Genomic DNA, 19,818 nt, shown 5'->3' with positions numbered 1-19,818 from the left:
ATTAATAATATTGTGTTGGCTGAGCAATTCCCAAAGCTCCTCCTTACTTAATGAATTAATAATACTGTGTTAGATGCAAATGACAGCTTGTTATCTTCCTAAGCTGTTGGCTCCAGTTTGATTTTCCTATTGAATAATTACTAGTAGATCCTTGTCATCTATAGATATAACACTGGCCAAGTTAAACGTGCATGGCTCATATTGTTAAATCTGCTCAGGCATGATTTGGAAGCATGTGCTTTGAGTTTGGCAAGGAGGAATGGGCCCCATGGCTCCCATAGGTAATGACAGACCAAAGGCGATTCCTCGGCTTCCATTATCTCAAGTGCCTTGTTGTGGTAAGTGCTGCCACACAGTCAGCAATTCTTGTAGAGGGATGATATCTATTTATCGGTGAAAGATCACCCCGGAAAGGATGCCAGCTGCCATAGAAGCAACAAGGAAATGCAGCATGCCTAAGAAAGTCATGTTCTTAGCCAGCACACTGAAGTTTGGCATGAGTCTATCAGTGGAATGTGAACATTTGGCTACAGCTCAGCTTTACAAAGTTAATGAGTCCGTTACACACTCTGCAGAGGAACAAAAATAAACACTTGGAATAGAGTCCAACCCGTTTACAAATTTCTCATTAAGTAACAGATAAAGATTTCGTGAAATGGAAAGTGTGGTTCATGTGTGGCATGAAAATAAACATAAGAAACATGTAAGTAGTTCAGAATTTACATAATTCTAGAAATACTTTTAAGCAGAAATAAAAGCACAGTAAGACGAATATGTTCTTAGAGGGCACAAATCTGTAAATACTGTGATTCTTTCGTTTCCTTAGCATTTTCTCTAACGTTTTGCAGAGCGTTCTTTCTTAAATTAACTGCATTCACAACAGGACGAATATTTTAATTATCTCACTTGGTAACTTTCATTCCAAGATCTTTAAGTTTTATGCATGTTCTTTAACATTAATGCTGGCAATTCTATTAAAAATTGCTTACCTTTTGTTTTTGTAGAGTTTACAGTACTTTCAATTTACAGTAAAAATTAATGTTAAAACAATAGGATATTACTTACCAAAATCACACAAATAAGCTCCAATTACCCAAACAATAGAGTGGTCTCACAAAATGGACAAAACATGGCAGAGATTTCCTTTTCCTTGCTAAAGTGGAAGTGTCATTTTGCAATAGAATAACAAAAGAATTATAATTTACTTGCTTCGACAGCTTTAAAATTATGAGACATTTGATGAACTTTTTTAAATTAGGAGAATTAACCTTATTTCAAATTTTGAAAGTAAAGTAGGACTATTAATGTTGTAACTGCCAAACCATTTTAAATTTGCATGATTTAAATATGCTTAATATGTACCATACTATATAACCTCCCCTCACAGTGCAATTCTGTTTTGGATCATTAGTAATATATCCTAAAATGGGAAGCAAGGGCCTAAAGTGCACAAAATGCCTATAGAATCTACACTTACGGTAGGAATAGATGGTGGTACGACACATTCCAAGGGTTGTTTTATGATTCCAGATTGTACCTGCTATTGTCAAAGATTGAAATACGCTTTCGGGGGAATCACTGTTCATAACTTAGTGAACAGCCTTCAGAGGTTTTCTCAGGACATGTAGGCATGCAAACATTTTATTGTGTAGCTTCTTCTGAAAAGGTAAGACTTTGACTCAGCAGCAGGGAATTGGAGCAAGCAGACTACCTCTTTACAAAATCACTACTGGTTTTCCTAATCACTGCTTAACTGTTTTGATTTAGATACGTATCTGGGCCCGGAAAGATGCCATTGCAAATGGAAGTATAGACTTTGCTTTGAACATCACAGGTCCCACCTTCTCTTTTCTGGAGGATTTGTTTAATATCAGTTACTCTCTTCCAAAAGCAGGTGAGGTAATCTTTTCCTTTCAGTGCATTTGGTTTCCTGTTATTTGGGCCCTTGGTTGAGGCCTCAAGATACACAGACAAACCCATAAGGATCCACTGTCACCATTTATACCTTCTGAAACACACAGAGGCCCGCCGGTTCTTTCTCTGTACAGAACCATGTGCTCAGCAGCTGCTGGGGAGCTCTCAGACTTTTTAGGTCTCTCCTGGCTACTCAATGGAAGCCTCCCATCCTCTAGACCCTGCTTTCTCTTTCGTGTTCAGGCGTTTTCTCTCATACTGCAAGTTTGCAATGCTGTGTCTGGATCACTTTAGCTAGTGGGCTTTCAGAAGTTACTTCAGTTCCCTTTACTAAGTTGTACTTTTTAAAATATCCATTAGCTGTGAATCACTGAATTAGGACTTAGTGGTCCCAACTGTGAATTTTCATTGTATAAAATTGGAATGATATGTGAATATAATATGATCCTTAAGAAAATACGTAAATATTTAACCTTTCATAGATCTATGTGGTATGTCCTTAAAATTGTATGAGTCACTCAGCTCAGAAAGTTGTTCAATGTTTTTTCTCTCTAAATTGAAAGTATCATGTAAATGTATTTTGTTCCTCTGACACGTTAGTTGAAGACTTGAAAAAAGTATGCTCTGCCTATACTGGCAGATAGTGGAAGAAGGTGGGGAGTAAATATTTGGGAGCTTGAGCCTTCTGAACCCCAGGAAGTCAGGGTCTCTGCAGCTTGAGCATTCTGGCTAAGGAGGAATGGGGAATGAAGGGATGGAAACCACCCTTGGCCCATACAGAAATCCTGGAGGTAACACCTATAATTCAGGGATTTGGACGCAGCAGGAGCTCAGGCATGGAGACTAAGCTCCTGGCATTTCTGGGGCTTGAAGCTCCCAAGATGCCCCTTGTCTTGGCAAGAAAAGTTCTATTTGTATTTATTTAGATGAGAAGTCCAGAGTCATCCTTGACACCCTGTTCCCTTGAAGCACACCCTCGATCTAATTAGTCGCCTTATCATCCCCTACATCCATCCATCCATCCATTCACTTCTTACTGTCCCCTTGGTTCTCCCTAGTTTTCATCATCATCTCCACCACAGCTGTACTCTCATAGCTTCTCCATATTCCCTCCAAGCCATCCTTCATATGAAACCAGAAGGATCTTTCCAGAGAAAATCTGATCATGTTACTGTTCTCTTTAAAACCTCTGTGTGACCTCCCATTGCCCTGAGGGTTAAGTCCGAAGTCAGTACCATGTCTTTCTAAAGGTGCTTCTCTTACCAACCTCTCAGGGCTTTTGGCAGTTCCTGAGTGGGAAGGATGCTCTAGCACTGTCTCTGCTCACTCCTATGCGTTCACCTTCCTCTTGTCTCCACCAGGCTCTTACACATGCAGTTTGCACATCCTGAAATGCCTTCTATCCACTGCTTAATTCAATTCTGTTTCTCAACTCAGTGCCTCCTCATCCAGGAAGCCTTCCCTGACTTCTTTTCTCATACTTCCACAGCATCCTGCGTATTCCTCCATTTGAACTCTTGACCAATTGTATTTTAATGATCTCCCTCATTAGATCTTGGAGTTAGGATCTGAAGGGTCTTTTTCTTTGTGTCTCTAGAACCCATGGCAGTCAGGTGGTCAACAGCAAACTTTTTGGGGGATGGAGGAAATAAATATATGCGATTAGTTCAGTAATTCCACTTAAATTCTGACCAGATTATTAATTCCTGGACATCAGGGATACATTTGATACTTTCTTTGTAACCTTCATAGCATCTCAACTGATGTTACCCTATGAGCGCTCATAGGAGGCACTCAATCAAAACCTTATTTTTATTGATAGGTGATTAAAATAAAGAGTTCCTCTATTACTGGGTTTTTAGGAGAAAGATAACTAATGTTTCTTAGTTGCTTTAACTCTTTGCTGAGTCACAAACAAAACAAAACAAATGCCTCCCCTACCAGTATTTCCCGCATATGCCATACCCTTACCGTCAGTGAGCTGGGTGAAAAACAATTTGGTTTATTTCTTCTGTGTTGTTCTTTTAGCTTATTTTCTTGTAGCTTGCTCAATGAATTCTAAACTTTAGAATCTAAGATTATATGAACGGTGTTCATGTATCCCTAATATAGAACAGTATTTTTTCTCATGTTGCTATCATTTTAATTCACTCTCAAGTCAAAAGTTGGACTGAATATCAAAATATTATAGTGACTGATAGAGCTAGGTGTTTGGGTTATTATTGTGCCAGTTGACACTTTACCTGTAGGCTATGTGCCAAATTTCCTATACCTACACATATTAATTATTAGACTCCTATGTATTTTAAAGATAAATCATTTTAATTTTTGATTTTTGATGATTAATGATGACCATTTTGAATAAGATTTTTGGCTGTTTGAAGTATTTCTTTGGTGCATTGTTCACGTTTGGTTTTTTTCTCTGTTTTCTCAGAGTTCTTTAAATATTAAAAAGTTGTCTAATTGTTTGTGGTATATGCTTTAAGTATTTTTCCCTACATTATTCTTTGCCTTTCAAATTTGTTTATAGTGTATTTTGGTGAACTAAAATATTTATTTTTATTTATTCATTTTTTGAGACGGCATCTGACTCTATCACCCAGCCTGGAGTGCAGTGGCGCAATCTCCCCTCACTGACACCTCCGTCCCCCAAGTTCAAGTGATTCTCCTGCCTCGGCCTCCCCAGTAGCTGGGATTACAGGTGTGCACCACCATGCCCAGCTAATTTTTCTATTTTTAGTAGAGACAGGGTTTTACCATGTTGACCAGGCTGGTCTTGAACTCCTGATCTCAAGTGATCCGCCCGCCTCACCCTCCCAAAGTGCTGAGATTATGCGTATGAGCCACCATGCCTGGCTAAAGTATTTAATATAGACTATTTTTAGAGCAGTTTTAGGTTTACAGGAAGATTGTGTAAAAAATAGAGTTCTCATATATTCTGTCTTTCCTTCCATCTCCCTCCTTTCTCCTGTTGTCAATATCTTGCATTAGTATGGTATACTTGCTACAGTATTGAAACATTATTGTTAACTAACCTCCCTAGTTTATCTTATGGCTCAGTTTTTGCATTGTACAGCAATATGGGTTTTGGCAAGTGTATAATGATCAGTATCAACAATTGCAGTATCATACAGAATAGTTTCACTGCCATAAAAACCCCCTGTGCTCCATCGATTTATCTTCCCCTGCTTCCCCTGAATCCCTGACAACCACCAATCTTTCTATTATCTTTATAGTTTTGCCTATTCCCGAATGTCATATAGTTGGAATTGCATAGTGTGTAGCTTTCCCAGACCAGCTTCTTTCACTTAGCAACATGCACTTAAAATTTCCCATATCTTTTCCTAGCATGATCCATCATTTCTCATCACTGAATAATACTCTGTTGTATTGATGTACTGCAGTTTGTTTATGTATTAGACTATTTAAGGGCATCTTGGTTGCTTCCAACTTTTAGCAATTATGAATAGAGCTTCTATAGACATTTGTGTGCAGGTTTTTGGGTGGGCATAAGATTTCAGGTCATTTGGGTTAATTCCAAGGAATGTAATTGACAGATCTTATGGTCAACTTATAGTGACTGTACCATTTTGCATCCCCACAAGCGATGAATGAGAGTCCCTGTTGCTCCACATCATCATCCGCATTTGGTGTTGCCAGTGTTTTGGATTTTAGCCATTCGAGTAGGTGTGTGGTAGTATCTCATTGTTTAATTTAAAATTCTCTAATGACAATTGATGTTGAGCATCTTTTCATATGTGTATTTGCCATTTATATATCTTCTTTAGTGAGGTGTACGTTCAGATCTTTTGCCCATTTTGTAGTTGGGTTGTTTGTTTCCTTACTGCTGAGTTATAAGCATTCTTTGTATATTTGAATACAAGTCCTTTATCAAGAATATTTTATTTTAACATAGTCAAAATAATTTATTTGCTGGCTTTTGTCTTTGGTATTAGTCTTTAAAAAGCTTTCTCTGCCTTCAGGTTATAAATATTCTCTTGTATTTTTTGGCAATTTTATGATTTCATTTTGAGATATTTAAAAAATCCCATTTTTTGGAAAATATTATTTTATATTCTCCTCCATTTAAATCCACTTAGATATAATTGCCTTGCCTAGTTTTGACAACCATGCAATGGAAAACTGGGGACTAATGATATTTGATGAATCAGTATTGTTGTTGGAACCAAAAGATCAACTGACAGAAAAAAAGATTCTGATCTCCTACATTGTCTCCCACGAGATTGGACACCAGGCATGTGGTAAAATGTTCTTTCTATTTCACGTGAAGTTATTTTCCAGGTGCGCTACCAAAATAGCATAAAAACTCCAATAAGACCCTGGCATCTTTTAAAATACCATATTTTAAAAAGAAAAACATCGCAAAGTATGACAGTGAGTAAAAATGGGGAAGACTCAGATTCAGGGTGGATTTGAACTACTGGTGACAGATCATAGGAAGGAGACTGTACAGTTCGTCTGAGGGCTGGGTATTTACATCCAACAATTAACTTTGCTCCGCAAAGTCCTCTTCAGGAAAAGTAAGCCATGCAGACACAGGAGTATTTTATTTTCATTTCACCTAAACTAAGGGCTATTCAAAAGGATCACTGAAAGCTATGCACATTTCATCAGCAGATTGTTATAAATTTCTAGTTGTTGTTGCTGTTGTTGGAGAGAGGTTAAATGGATGCAGGTAATACATTAGCAAGGTGGCAATAATTAACCCTTGAGCTGCATTCCCAATGGTTGTGTAAACGACAATCCATTTAATCAGATCATTTGCTTTTGCATTGGGATTTTAGAAGTTTAGCTGTTTAATTTGATGAAGATTTTCATATCTGCATTTCAGTGTCTGCTCCATTAATACAAATCTGTTAAGAAAGAAATAATCTCAACGATGTTATCTTAGTAATGAGGCTCCATAAGAAGTTTTGGAAAAGAGCGATTTACTAGGATTGACTAATACCCTGGTGCACAGTAAAACACACACATTCACAAGTTTTATTAAGTCACCCAAAGTGTCCTTTTTTAATGATAGCCTAAGTGACACATTGTTTTGCAATACAGGCTATTAGTAATTATAGCTGTTATAAGAATTTGGTTAAATACCAGGCCTTGGGTTTGTTAGTTTGGAAATCATTGTTTTTCTTTCCTCATCCTGTTCATCATCCATTTGGCACTGTTTTTTTTTTTTTTTTTCTGTTCAGTTCAAACAGAAAATAATTACAGCTGAACCATATTGCAGAACATATGATTACTTGAGTGATTTGTACATGGCACAGATCAAATTATGTTCTTAAAATATAAACAACTGCTTAAAGTAAAATCCAGTTGCAGCCTATTTAGAGTATAAGGTACTAGAATTAGTAGGTGGCAAGTCAGCATTCAGGGCTTCTGTTTTATGGAACTAAAAACAACTTTTGGGCCAAGTGGACAGTTTAAGAAATGCTATTCTAACTGACCTTATGTTTAAACATCGCAGTTTTAAAACAAAAATTGCTTTTAATCACTGAACATGGAATATTTCTGAGAAAAAAAATGCATGACTAATATCTCCTTATGTGAAAACAACTTGTTTTTTTGCTGTCCTGTCTTCAAGTTTTGTTATTGATGACAAATAAATTTTAATTATGTCTTTTGACCTTACATTTACTTAACATGCAATTACAATGAATATAACTTAAAAATTAAATTTAAGAAAGCTCTTTTTTCTTCTCATTTCCAAAAGTGGTTTGGAAACTTGGTTACCATGAATTGGTGGAACAACATCTGGCTCAAGGAGGGTTTTGCATCTTATTTTGAGTTTGAAGTAATTAACTACTTTAATCCTAAACTCCCAAGAGTAAGTATGTTTATTAAGTTTATTTAACATTTTTTCTCCTAATTATAGAAGTAATGCATATTAATTCTTGAAAATGTATAAAATACAGGAAAATACAAGAAATAATAAATTACCTATAATACCAAAAATAATTTGTGTTATCGTTTTGATATATTTTTTTAAAAATTCCAGGCTTTTTATCTATTGTAAATGTTTTTGAAAGTGGGGATTACATAAAATTTTATATTGCTTTTTTTACTTCATATTCTACTTCATATTTCTACCTATTCGTATTTCCACTTCATAATCCTGAGCATTTCCACAAATCATTAGATCTTTTTTAAAAAGATTTTAAATGACTACCTAAGATTATTTTCACTTATTCCTACTACATATATTTCTTATTCCTACTATATGGACTATATATGTATATAGTCTAGGTCTTGCTTTGTCACCCAGGCTGGAGACAGGGTCTTGCTCTGTCACCCAAGCTGGAGTGTGGTGGCGCGATCTTGACTCACTGCAGTCTCGACCTCCTGGGCTCAAGCAGTTCTCCCGCCTCAGCCTTCCGAATAGCTGGGACTACAGGCGTGTGCCACGATGCCCAGATAATTTTTGTATTTTTTTGTAGAGATGGGGTTTTGCCATGTTGCCCAGACTGGTCTCAAACTCCTGGACTCAAAGGTCCACCAGCCTCGGCCTCCCAAGTACTGGGATTACAGGCATGAGCTACCGTGCCCAACCTAGAGTGTATTTTAAAGCAACTGTAACAGTAGTGTATGGCTTTTATGATAAGTAATATGATACTTCATATTTAATACTATTGCTGATATTGTTTTGCTAATTTGAGTAAATAGTAATATTGAAAAATAAATACATCCATGTGCAAATCTAATTCTTTCAACTGTAGGTTTTACTTCTGATATTTAATTTATTTAGGGTAATTATGTAGTGCTTTTAGAATGCCATGATAAAACCTAATTGATTTGATTTAGCTATCTAAATGTTTAGACTTAATGTTATCTTTTGGTATAAACCTCACTTCTTTTATAAACTAGAGGTCCTTTCTTGGTTTGCATCTTCTTCCCCTCCTCTCTTCTGTCTCCTGTAACCTCTCTGGTCCTCAGGATTGCTCCTTCCTGCCTCTTTGCTGGTCCCCGTCTCATCTCAGCTCCCGTTGTTCCAAGGCTGGATTATTGACCTCTTTTCTCCTCCCTGCCTTCACTCATTCAAAGTGTTTATTAATATTTAATGCTGTCTCTACTTGCTGGATCTTCTTTACAGGCTAAATCTATTCATTCTGAAGGAAATTCTAAGATGATATTCTTTCTATTATTTTGGAAGTAAGCTTTCCTTCTTTTATGAAACTTGATAATGGATGGTAGGTAGATGGTACTTGTTTTGGTTGATAGTTTGGCAGGAAAAAGAAGTTGACAAGCCTATCTTAGTGCCACAGAAACCTTTTAAAAAATCTCTTTTTATCTGTTTGTGAAATCACAGATCTGGCAAGCACTGATGTAGTGCAGTCTTTTAACACCCGAGTTCCATGCCACCTCCCCGCCCTTTACAGACACCCTATAAGAGTCCCCCAGCCCAGTCACTCGGCAGCGCCTCTCTCTTCCTCCCCCTGGACTATGCACAGGCCCTACTTGTCCTGGAGGAAAGTTTGGATGTCATTATATAGATCAGGAGACTGAAGTACTGAAAGGTTAAATGACTTGCCCAAGGTCATTTGCCCAATCGGGACAGGCCTGATTTTATAACCAGCTATCTGGGTCTAGTCTGATGACAAGCATGATGATAACAACAATAATACTGTATTTACCATGCAGTGAGTACTTAGAACTTAAGTGCCAGACAGTGTGAGCACTATACATACATCATCTTATTCAGTCCTCAAACCAACCGTATGAGTGCTGTTGTTATTTCTATTTTACACACGAGGAAACTGAGGTATAGAAGCATTAAGTAAGTTGCTCAAGGTCTCATAGTTATTAAATGTCAGAACTGAGATTCAATTCCAGGTCATGCTAACTGCGAAGCCCATGCTTTTAACCACTGTGCTCTATGGCAAAACACACTGGATTGTTCTTATCCTCAAGAAGCTAATGGGGTGTGTGTGTGTCTTCAATATACAATTCTTTTCATATATATATATATATATATAAAGTATATATATATATAAAGTATATATATATAAAGTGTGTGTGTATATATATACTTTATCTACATATAGTATGTATTTATTGTCTTAGCTGTCTCCAACAGTCCTTTCCACTTACTCTATGCCTACAAAATCATTTGTATCTCTCTTTCATAACTTTTATTCACTCATGGTTAGTGCCATCTCTAACTTCTTTTAAAAGGAGTTGGATATGTCCTAAGTTAACTCTGTGGATAGAGTTAATAAGGGAAGAAGTTTAATTCCCGTAAGACAATGAAATTTACTCTATTTTCTTAAGTAGATAGAATACATCATGAACATCAATTTCAGTTACCTCTTATAACAACTAAAATGGTTAAGGTATTATCAGTATCTCACAAAACTTGCCAAAAACATCTTCCTGGTATTTTTGAAGCTAAGATTACAACGTTAGTCTCTTTTTGTACCTTTTAATTATTTCTTTTTATCATTAGTTTGTTAGTCAGTCTTTTCTATATCTCTTAGTTGCTTGTGGAGCTGAGTGAAAGCATCAGATCCTGGCGATTGAGGACATTGCCACGTTCTTTGTTTTTAAAAAGCTTAGCTTTCCTTTCAAAGATTTTTGGAGATCAAGAACTTTAACCTCCTTTTAATCTAATAATGTGATTGAAATTGAGTAACAGAATCATAGACCCTTAGGCAGAAATAGATTTTCAATTTTTTTCTATTTCGAGGTCTAGTTTCAGCTGATATGAATGGATTATGCTCAAGGGGTCAGAACATTAAGGACGAAGCCTTTCTGGATCTCTGAAGCTCTAGCCCTGACATTGCCACTCACTGACTTTCCTCCACCTTCCTGCTGCCTGATCTAAGAAAGCAGCAGACTTGGTGAAGGGAAAAGGTACACATGGGCACTGCAGCCATCAGATGTTACTCTGCCTTTACTATGACCGTAAGCTGAGGAAGGCAGATGAACACCTCTGAGCTTTACTTCCTCATTTGTAAAATGGGTTTCATGCAGTCATTCAACAGATGATAATGGCATCTGCTAGGTACTGTTGAGACAACTACCACTAACTAGGTACTAGTTTTATGTACTTAAATAGAATTATTTATATTATCTCATTCAATCCTCAGAACAATTCTGAAGGATAATAATAAAAATAATGATAAGTAATCACCACAGTGGTTAACCCTTATGGAGCATGTCCTATTTGCTATCTGTTGTGCTTGTAACATTATGAAAATTAATTTAGTCCTCATAATAATCCTTTGAAGACATTGTTGTTTAACCCATTTTCAAATGGCAACTGAGTTTCAGAGAGATAAAGTTGGTGGTCTTTGATGAGTCACCTAACTCCTAAAGGACGGAGGAAGGATTCGTACACAGGCACTTTAACTCCAGATTCTGTGGGTTTTTTTTTTTTTTTTTTTTTTTTGAGATGGAGTCTCACTCTGTCGCCCAGACTGGAGTGCAGTGGCCGGATCTCAGCTCACTGCAAGCTCCGCCTCCTGGGTTTACGCCATTCTCCTGCCTCAGCCTCCCGAGTAGCTGGGACTACAGGCGCCGGCCACCTCGCCCGGCTAGTTTTTTGTATTTTTTAGTAGAGACGGGGGTTTCACAGTTTTAGCCAGGATGGTCTCGATCTCCTGACCTCGTGATCCGCCCGTCTCCGTCTCCCAAAGTGCTGGGATTGCAGGCTTGAGCCACTGCGCCGGGCCCAGATTCTGTGTTTTTAATCATCATGATATTCTGTACAAATTTATTACAATAAATAGTGTTATATTTCTAAGGATAAGAGTAGATTCTATGCTGTGTGTGGTGGCTGACACCTGTAATTCCAACACTTTGGGAGGCCAAGGTGGGAGAATCTCTTAAGCTCAGGAGTTTAAGACCAGCCTGGGCAACATAGTGAAATCTCGTTTCTACTAAATTTTTTTTTAGTTAGCTGGGCATGGTGGTGCACCCTTGTAGTCCCAGCTGCTCAGGAGGCTGCAGTGAGACGATTGCTTGAGCCTAGGAAATTGAAGCTGCGGCGAGCTATGACCACACCAGTGCACTCCAGCCTGGGCAACAGAGTGAGACTGTCTCCAAAAAAAAAAGGGAAGAAATTTTAATAGGCCTTCTCTGACATATTGCAGCTCGTGGGACAAATTAATGGTGACTATACAGATTCACGTTATCTAATCACTATATGCAGTAGCTAGTTTTATTTATTTATTTATTTTTGTTTGTTTTTTAAAGCTGACATCATGTTTTATGTAATGTTTCCCTCCAATAGAACTGAAACAGGCTACGGACAGCATCACTTTATGGGAGGCCCAGAGTAGAAAGACCTTTAGGGTGTTGAGGAAGAGGTGTTTGTCTCACTCATTAATTACCTTGTATGGTTATAGTGATATCAAGAAGATTACATAAAACCTTATGCCAGGCAGGCAGAAGAAAGAAAGACAATCTGTTCTGATGGGGTTAGGGGAGACCCACAAAATGTAGAGAAGCAGTATGTGCAAAAATATTCATTAAAACTGGTTAAAACAGCAAAAAGCTGAAAGTAACTTAAATGCCTAGCTAATAAAAGGGAAATGATTGAATCAATTATGGGCCATTGACCTGATGGGTTATTTTGCAGCTATGTATTTATATATTTTAAGGTTTTTTTTGGCAACATTTTTATCTGCTGTACTTTGAAAAGAAGAAAATCATCTTGATTTGATCACACTATTAAATTTTGGGTTGTTTTCTTTCAATTTATGTTTCTGTTTTCTTTATAATGCAGCAGCCATTATAAGGGATAATTATAAAGATGAGGTAGCAAAATTGTAAAATGCTATAATAAGTAAATAAGCAAGATAAAAAGTTTTTACAACTATGGGAATAAATAGTACATAGGAAAAACGATGGAAAAGAACTACACTAACATTTTAACAGTGGTGATCTGAGGGTGCGATATTACGGGTGATTTTATTTTCTCTATTTTCTACATGGTGGTTATAGGTCACCAGTAAGACACTCTCAAGACGCCTTGAGTGTTAAACTAATAGAATCCATGCTTACTGATGACTCCTCCAAATCCTTGCTACTCAGTGTGATTCTCAAACTAGCAGCATCAGCATCATCGGGTTGTTTATTAGAAATACAGGCTCCAACCCAAACCAACTGAATCAGAAGATGATTTTGACAAAATGCCCTGGTGATCCTTATTCATGTTAAAATTTGAGATGTATTGCTCTAAATGATAGGTTTTCTTATTTCCGGAAAAGCAGAGTTTGATAATAGCCTAATCGATGGTATTACTAGCCTAAAAATAATATGCTTATAGAAAGGCATTGATGAAAACATTGGCAAATGGAAGTGCAACAGGTTTTGAAAATCTGACGCTGTCAAAGGCTGAGAGAGTCAACTTACAGATCCCAAAGATAGTCAGTAGGGACTTGAGGGTTCCTGTGGATCATGAGGGGTTCACCCGGTTCTCCAGGCTATGAACGTGTGTCAGTATAACTTCTCCACTGGTCTTTGCTCTAGCTCTGTCATCACAAGACTCTCTGGCTATAAACTGGTTTTTCTTCTAGCTTTACTTCAGGGAGAAATTGCCCTTATCATGTGTCTGAGAGAGAGCTAGTCTTTTGAAGAGTCCTATGGTTCTCATTAAAATGTAATAAATTGCCTTATCTTAATGCATGAGCCATAAACTGTAGTATCCAGATTTATTTTCAATTTTCATTTATTACGTCCGCATCTTTGTGAATTTGTAGATCTGGCATGCTTTTAGTTTGTAAATATTCATGAAAGAGAGGCTGATTAATTTTAAGGAGTTATTGATAAAATTACTGATGAAATTTTAGATAATTAAAATCACCTTAAGGAAGGCTCTTTCAGGATGGCATGGACCTCCCTGTCGGAAATGTAGGTGGCTTTTGGAAACTGTATTAACTTTGTAATTGACTTTTTAAAAACTGAAATGAAAAAGGATACAAATGGGAAAGAAAGTGTCTTATAGTTTTGTTATTCAAGGAATCCTGACTTATTTGGCATCTTTCAATTCATAGACACTTCTCAATTACTGAATTTTCTCCCTCTTCAATATCAGTTTTTGAAAGTATTTGAGGACCATAGAATTTTGGTTTTCTGTGACACCTCAGGAGTTAATGTTGCTCAATCTTTTCCTTTATAGAATGAGATCTTTTTTTCCAACATTTTACATAATGTCCTCAGAGAAGATCACGCCCTGGTGACTAGAGCTGTGGCCTTGAAGGTGGAACATTTCAAAACAAGTGAAATAGAGGAACTCTATGACTTATTTACTTACAGCAAGGTAAAAGCAGTTAGAAATTTCCTTTGGCTTTGTATTCTTGTAGAAAGTTGCATAAAATGGATTCTAAGGGTCCTATATCAATATACAACTTAAAACTTTTTATGAAAATAACCTTATTTTAATTCAATACATAGGTTTCAGAAAACATGATTAAATTAATTCTCACCTTGCAAATATCAAACAAGCCCATATTAATGCTTGGATCCATCAACCATAGACTTTAACAACTTGCTACTTTTAAGGTGAACCCTTCTGCTTGATGGAAATTTATTCTTGCTATGTAAAGATCTCAATTTTTAAAAATGTTATGTACTCTGCACTCTTTACATGTAGGACATCTGCTTACCTTTTACCTCTTAATTAGTGTACTATTTTATTAGCACATTCCGAAATAATTCAAACATTCAACTAAAATGCAAAATGCAATCAGGAGCACAGCTCAGAATATTGCTTATAAATATGGAATGTGTCAGTATGGGGATATTGAATTTCGTTCAAATAACGGAGAGCTTCTTTTTTCCTAGGGAGCGTCTATGGCCCGGATGCTTTCTGGTTTCTTGAATGAGCATTTATTTGTCAGTGCACTCAAGGTGAGCTTGCAAAATAGTTGTTACCTGGATGGCAGTAAACAGAAATTGCTTTGGCATGTTATTTATTTTAACCTTAACTTTTCTATTTTTACAGTCATATTTGAAGACGTTTTCCTACTCAAATGCTGAGCAAGATGATCTGTGGAGGCATTTTCAAATGGTAATTGTCCTACTTTCTGACACATTCTTGCTGAGTTGTTTTGTATGATACTGGAAAAGACTGGGAGGCCATGGGTGAATGGCAGTTCCACAGAAAAACAACTTTGTCTTGTTGTAGAACTCCCTTAGGTCATGGGTAGTGTCTTTAGTCTTCACTATATTTCCAGTGCCCAGAACAGAGCATGGAACATGTTAGATCAATAAATATGTGTTCATATTTATTGAATGAATTAATTAAAGAACCATTCATATATAAACAGAGTTCCAAATTTGCCTCAGAGGATCACCCACTGCAGGACTACTACATAAGTGAGGAAGAGAATAGCTACCGAGCTTCTTTTTGGACATTGCTACTTCAAAATGTTTCACTGATAACCTTACCTGCTTTTGTGATGATTTTTTAAAACAGGCCATAGATGACCAGAGTACAGTTATTTTGCCAGCAACAATAAAAAAAATAATGGACAGTTGGACACACCAGAGTGGTTTTCCAGTGATCACTTTAAATGTGTCTAGTGGCATCATGAAACAGGAGCCATTTTATCTTGAAAAGGTTAAAAATCAGACTCTTCTAACCAGCAAGTAGGTAGCTTTGCTCTTCTTTGTCTTCACTTTCCTTGGGGTGAGCTCTGACCCAATGGAATCCAGCCTGTGGGTGAAGAAGCATTACGCCCGCTGGGCATACACACTTCTGCTATGTGACTGTGTACTAGGGTGAAGTAGAGTCCTTGTGTCCAGGCAAGGCCAGAGACCCACAGTTAGGGATTCCAGACACAGTGCCCCTACCCTGGGATTTAGGGTTACATCAACGACCCAAGCTGTGGGGTATTGTGTGTTCCTCTTCGTCCCTCAGACAGAGGTAATGAATTACTTGGGATTCTAAGTTGGAGACAATAAGATAGAGCCATAGATTGCCACATGTTAGTAAAGAGGAAAGGAAGTCTTATTGCAGAGTAGTCTTCTCTTCCTTAAAAATGAAACTGAATGGTAACTATTTCCTTGAGGAATAGTTCTGTGCGGGGGTGTGCACATATGTGTGTGGATGCGTGCATTTGTGTGTTTGTAGCCATACCCACAACATTAGAATGATGGCCTTTAGATTCTGTTAGACCTGGGTTCAGATATTGACTTCTCAAAAATTCAAACCTTAGGTGTTATTTAACCTCTGTGAGTTTCAGTTGCCTTATCTATAAAATACACGCAGTAGCATGTATCCCAAAAGATTGTGTAAAAGTGAAAAGAGTATAAAATAGCCTAGACTATATCCCTTTCTTCTTCTCTTCCCTTTCTTAATTTATTAGCTGATTTTCAACAGTTTTTGGTAGTTTTAATCTTCACATTTCATTGCAGTATCAGCACAAATGAGTAATTAATTTTCAAATACCATCACCAAAATTTTCAGATAGTTCTATTCTTTCTTTAAAGCCTCAGGAGAGAGAAATGGGACACTCAAAAGTTCCTTCTCCCTGTATTACTCTGCGATTTTTGAGAAGACCTGTGTGTCTTAGCTATGCAGATAAACACAGACCCACAGCTGACAGTCTTCAAGACACCAGGCTTGTGAGAGCTTAACAAGATTGGAAATATTGCCCAAACTCTGAGTAGAGTATCTCTTCCGATGATGAATGTGCTTCCTGTGGTTGGCTACTTCATCCAGGTCACATCCAGCAATGTGGGAAGAATGCAGACATTCAATAAATATAAATGTCATGGATGATTCCTGTTGAATACTTTTCAGATGGGGAGAATGCTTGAGGCTGAAAGTATTTTGAAGTGATTGTCAAGCTCTTTCTTCTAAACTACTTTTCACCTCTCTGGGCATGGATGGATTTGGGTCTGTTTGCAGCATTTGAACTACCCTTGAGTGAAGCCAGGTGTCTATAATTTAACATACACAGGCCTTGAAGGTTTCAGACATAAGAGTTTTAGTAGCTACCTAAGTTATAAAAGGAAGTAAATCCATAAGACATAACAGGAGAGAGGAGTAAACAATAGCGAAAGTAAAACTAGCTTGTAAAAACAGTGGTGAGTAATCCTCTCTGCATATCTAGAGAGAATGACCAAAGAACCCGAGTTCTGTGTGCTATTTCATCGTCTCTTTAATCATGGCTCAGAGTGTATGTTTTTATGTGCGAAAAGTAACTAAAGTTTTTATTTTCTTCCAATAAGTGACACATGGATTGTCCCTATTCTTTGGATAAAAAATGGAACTACGCAATCTTTAGTTTGGCTAGATCAAAGAAGCAGTAAGTAACAAATTTTAAAAACATCTTTACATATATGCACATATAAAGGCAGGGAATAAAATACTGAGATGTCTAGCTTTTGAAAAGCTATCTCATTTCAAACTAAAATATTCTTGGCCGGGCGCGGTGGCTCAAGCCTGTAATCCCAGCACTTTGGGAGGCCGAGACGGGCGGATCACGAGGTCAGGAGATCGAGACCATCCTGGCGAACACGGTGAAACCCCGTCTCTACTAAAAAATACAAAAAACTAGCCGGGCGCGGTGGCGGGCGCCTATTGTCCCAGCTACTCGGGAGGCTGAGGCAGGAGAATGGCATGATGGCATGAACCCGGGAGGCGGAGCCTGCAGTGAGCTGAGATCCGGCCACTGCACTCCAGCCTGGTCGACAGAGCGAGACTCCGTCTCAAAAAAAAAAAAAAAAAAAAAAAAAAAATATATATATATATATATATATATATATATATATTCTTGTTGAACATAGAGTTTTAAAGAAAAGTGTCAAATCAAAAGCTATTACATGTGAAAAATATATAATGACCTGGTAAGAGCAATATATATTTTAGAATTCCTTTAATTTTTTGTTTTATTGTTTATTGTTTAGAATTGAGTATGTAGTATAAATAGGTATTAAAACCTTTTTTAAATGTACCATTTCAAATTATTCCCATATTCCTTTATAGAAGTATTCCCTGAAATGCAAGTTTCAGATTCTGACCATGACTGGGTGATTTTGAATTTGAATATGACTGGATATTATAGAGTTAATTATGATAAATTAGGTTGGAAGAAACTAAATCAACAACTTGAAAAGGATCCTAAGGTAAGGTTACTTTTGATGCTTTTAATTAAATATAATTTATAATGCCTTCTCTAGTGTTTTAGAGGTTGAACATTCTGGTAGGAAGAGATTCTACCTTCATCCCCGCCCCTCACCTCCAGGCTTACAAAAGATTTTTTTTTTTTCTTATTCTTAGCAAGTGGAGATTTTGATTAAATGTGTTGTGTTTTTGAACATTCATCTTGCTTTTCCAAAACAACCTTTCCAGGTAGGAATCAGGATGCATTTTCCTATTAATCATTAGTTTTGTGATCTTCGGCAAATTACTTAAATGTCCTGGTTCCATTTCTTCGTTTTAAAATGAGAATATTATTCTATTTTATTCATCATGAGGATTAGAGATGATGTAGGTGAAAGCATACTTAAAATTTCTAAACCCATAATAGGTACTCAGTAAATGCTAGAAAATACTAATTTTACTTCTAAAAACATATTTCCACTCTCCCTCAGAAGAGAGAAGTTAATTCACAAAACATCAGTAATAATCCAATATCACTTTATATCATAAAAAAACTATAAGTAATTATGCAGTGTATAAACACTAAAATGTTGGCCAGTTCTAATCAATCAGATTTTAACTGGATTAAACTAAATTTCCATGAGTGGAGCTGGACGCCGGCTTAGGAGTCAGTACTGTTGTCTCTGCTGTGACTTGCTGGGAGCCCTTGGGTGGTTCATTTAGACTCCATTTACGAAACTGGAGTGCTGAACTAAAAGATGTCTGTGTGTTAAGTGTCTCTGTGTTTGAAGGTTCTCTGAGACACACAGCAGTTTCTCTAGCATATTGGTTTAGAGCTTAGGTTCTGGGTCAGGAAGACTTATGTTCCTGTTTTGTTCATTGTTTGCCAGATGTATGGCACCTTCGAGCCAAATCTCCCCTTTTTAAGAATATGTGATAAAACAAAACAAACCAAAACAAACAAACAAACAAAAAACCCTCTTCAGTATTCCTGGAGGTGAGGGGTGGGAGTGGAGGTGGAGTCTCTTCCTAACAGAAAGATCAACCATTAAAAGGCTAGAGAAGGCATCCTGGTTGTACCTCAATTTCTTATATGTGTAATAATGGGTGTAATATACCAAACTTAAAGGTTTATAGTGAAGATTAAATAAGATAATATATGTATTATGTTTAACAAAGGCCTGACACAATTCAGGGATTCATAACATATTCTGTAATTAAAACAAATTATTGGGATTTTGAATAAAGCTACAAAGGCCACTTACAATAATATTTTCTTTTCAAATCTTTGCGAAGTATCTAAATTCTTATTACATTTTGAAGGGCATTCTAAGCCATGAAAGCCTGAGGTTATACCATTATAGTAATGATTTATTGAAACCATTGTAGATTTACTTATTGAAAAACAGAGGCAAATTATTTCTACAACATAATTGGTGAGCAAATAAAAGAGAATCTTTATGATTAATATTAATCTAGAAAACGTGTTAGTACTGCCAGAAAAGAAATTAGACCATACCAGCTGAAGAATTTAACTTGACTTGCTCGGACCCTTAAAGAAATGCTGTGAAGATAAAGTTTTTGAACCAAATAGATCACAGTGCTGAGAGGTGCTGAAGGTATGATGTAGGAGGCCTTGGGCCCCCTTAGGGACTGAGCTGACAGCAGAGTCTTATGGCCCGGCAATGCCAGGGAATTCAAATAGGAGTCTAAAGAATTACACTGGCAATTGGCCCCTGCCGTTCCACGGATATAAAGGGAACTGTTGGTGGCATTCTGTCACATCAGTAAAATCTTAAGATAAATACCATGTGAAAAATTATAGTACCTCA

The 19,818-nt window shown here is 37.0% G+C and overlaps 3 protein-coding genes across 6 annotated transcripts in view; 2 read left to right on the top strand and 1 right to left on the bottom strand.

Moving 5' to 3' along the window:
* The window catches only part of ATG12 (autophagy related 12), a 1,142,999-nt gene that overhangs the window by 205,544 nt on the left and 917,637 nt on the right, over positions 1-19,818 (bottom strand). The gene's annotated exons all lie outside the window — the stretch shown is intronic.
* COMMD10 (COMM domain containing 10) overlaps positions 1-19,818 on the top strand; it is a 971,919-nt gene that overhangs the window by 632,992 nt on the left and 319,109 nt on the right. The gene's annotated exons all lie outside the window — the stretch shown is intronic.
* LVRN (laeverin) overlaps positions 1-19,818 on the top strand; it is a 73,513-nt gene that overhangs the window by 30,791 nt on the left and 22,904 nt on the right. For both annotated transcript variants that reach the window (XR_007726255.1, XM_050793049.1), the window contains 9 exons: positions 1,768-1,894; positions 6,015-6,169; positions 7,646-7,759; positions 14,054-14,194; positions 14,719-14,784; positions 14,879-14,944; positions 15,353-15,525; positions 17,113-17,189; positions 17,870-18,009. Coding sequence is in view for 1 of the 2 variants with exons in the window: in XM_050793049.1 (XP_050649006.1) it covers positions 1,768-1,894; positions 6,015-6,169; positions 7,646-7,759; positions 14,054-14,194; positions 14,719-14,784; positions 14,879-14,944; positions 15,353-15,525; positions 17,113-17,189; positions 17,870-18,009 (1,059 nt within the window). In the remaining variant the exon portion in view is untranslated. The remainder of the gene's footprint in view (positions 1-1,767; positions 1,895-6,014; positions 6,170-7,645; positions 7,760-14,053; positions 14,195-14,718; positions 14,785-14,878; positions 14,945-15,352; positions 15,526-17,112; positions 17,190-17,869; positions 18,010-19,818) is intronic.

The sequence above is a fragment of the Macaca thibetana genome, chromosome 6 (genome assembly GCF_024542745.1).
Source record: "Macaca thibetana thibetana isolate TM-01 chromosome 6, ASM2454274v1, whole genome shotgun sequence".
In the NCBI taxonomy this organism is placed as follows: Eukaryota; Metazoa; Chordata; class Mammalia; order Primates; family Cercopithecidae; genus Macaca; species Macaca thibetana.
This window is presented reverse-complemented; position numbering and strand designations above follow the sequence as displayed.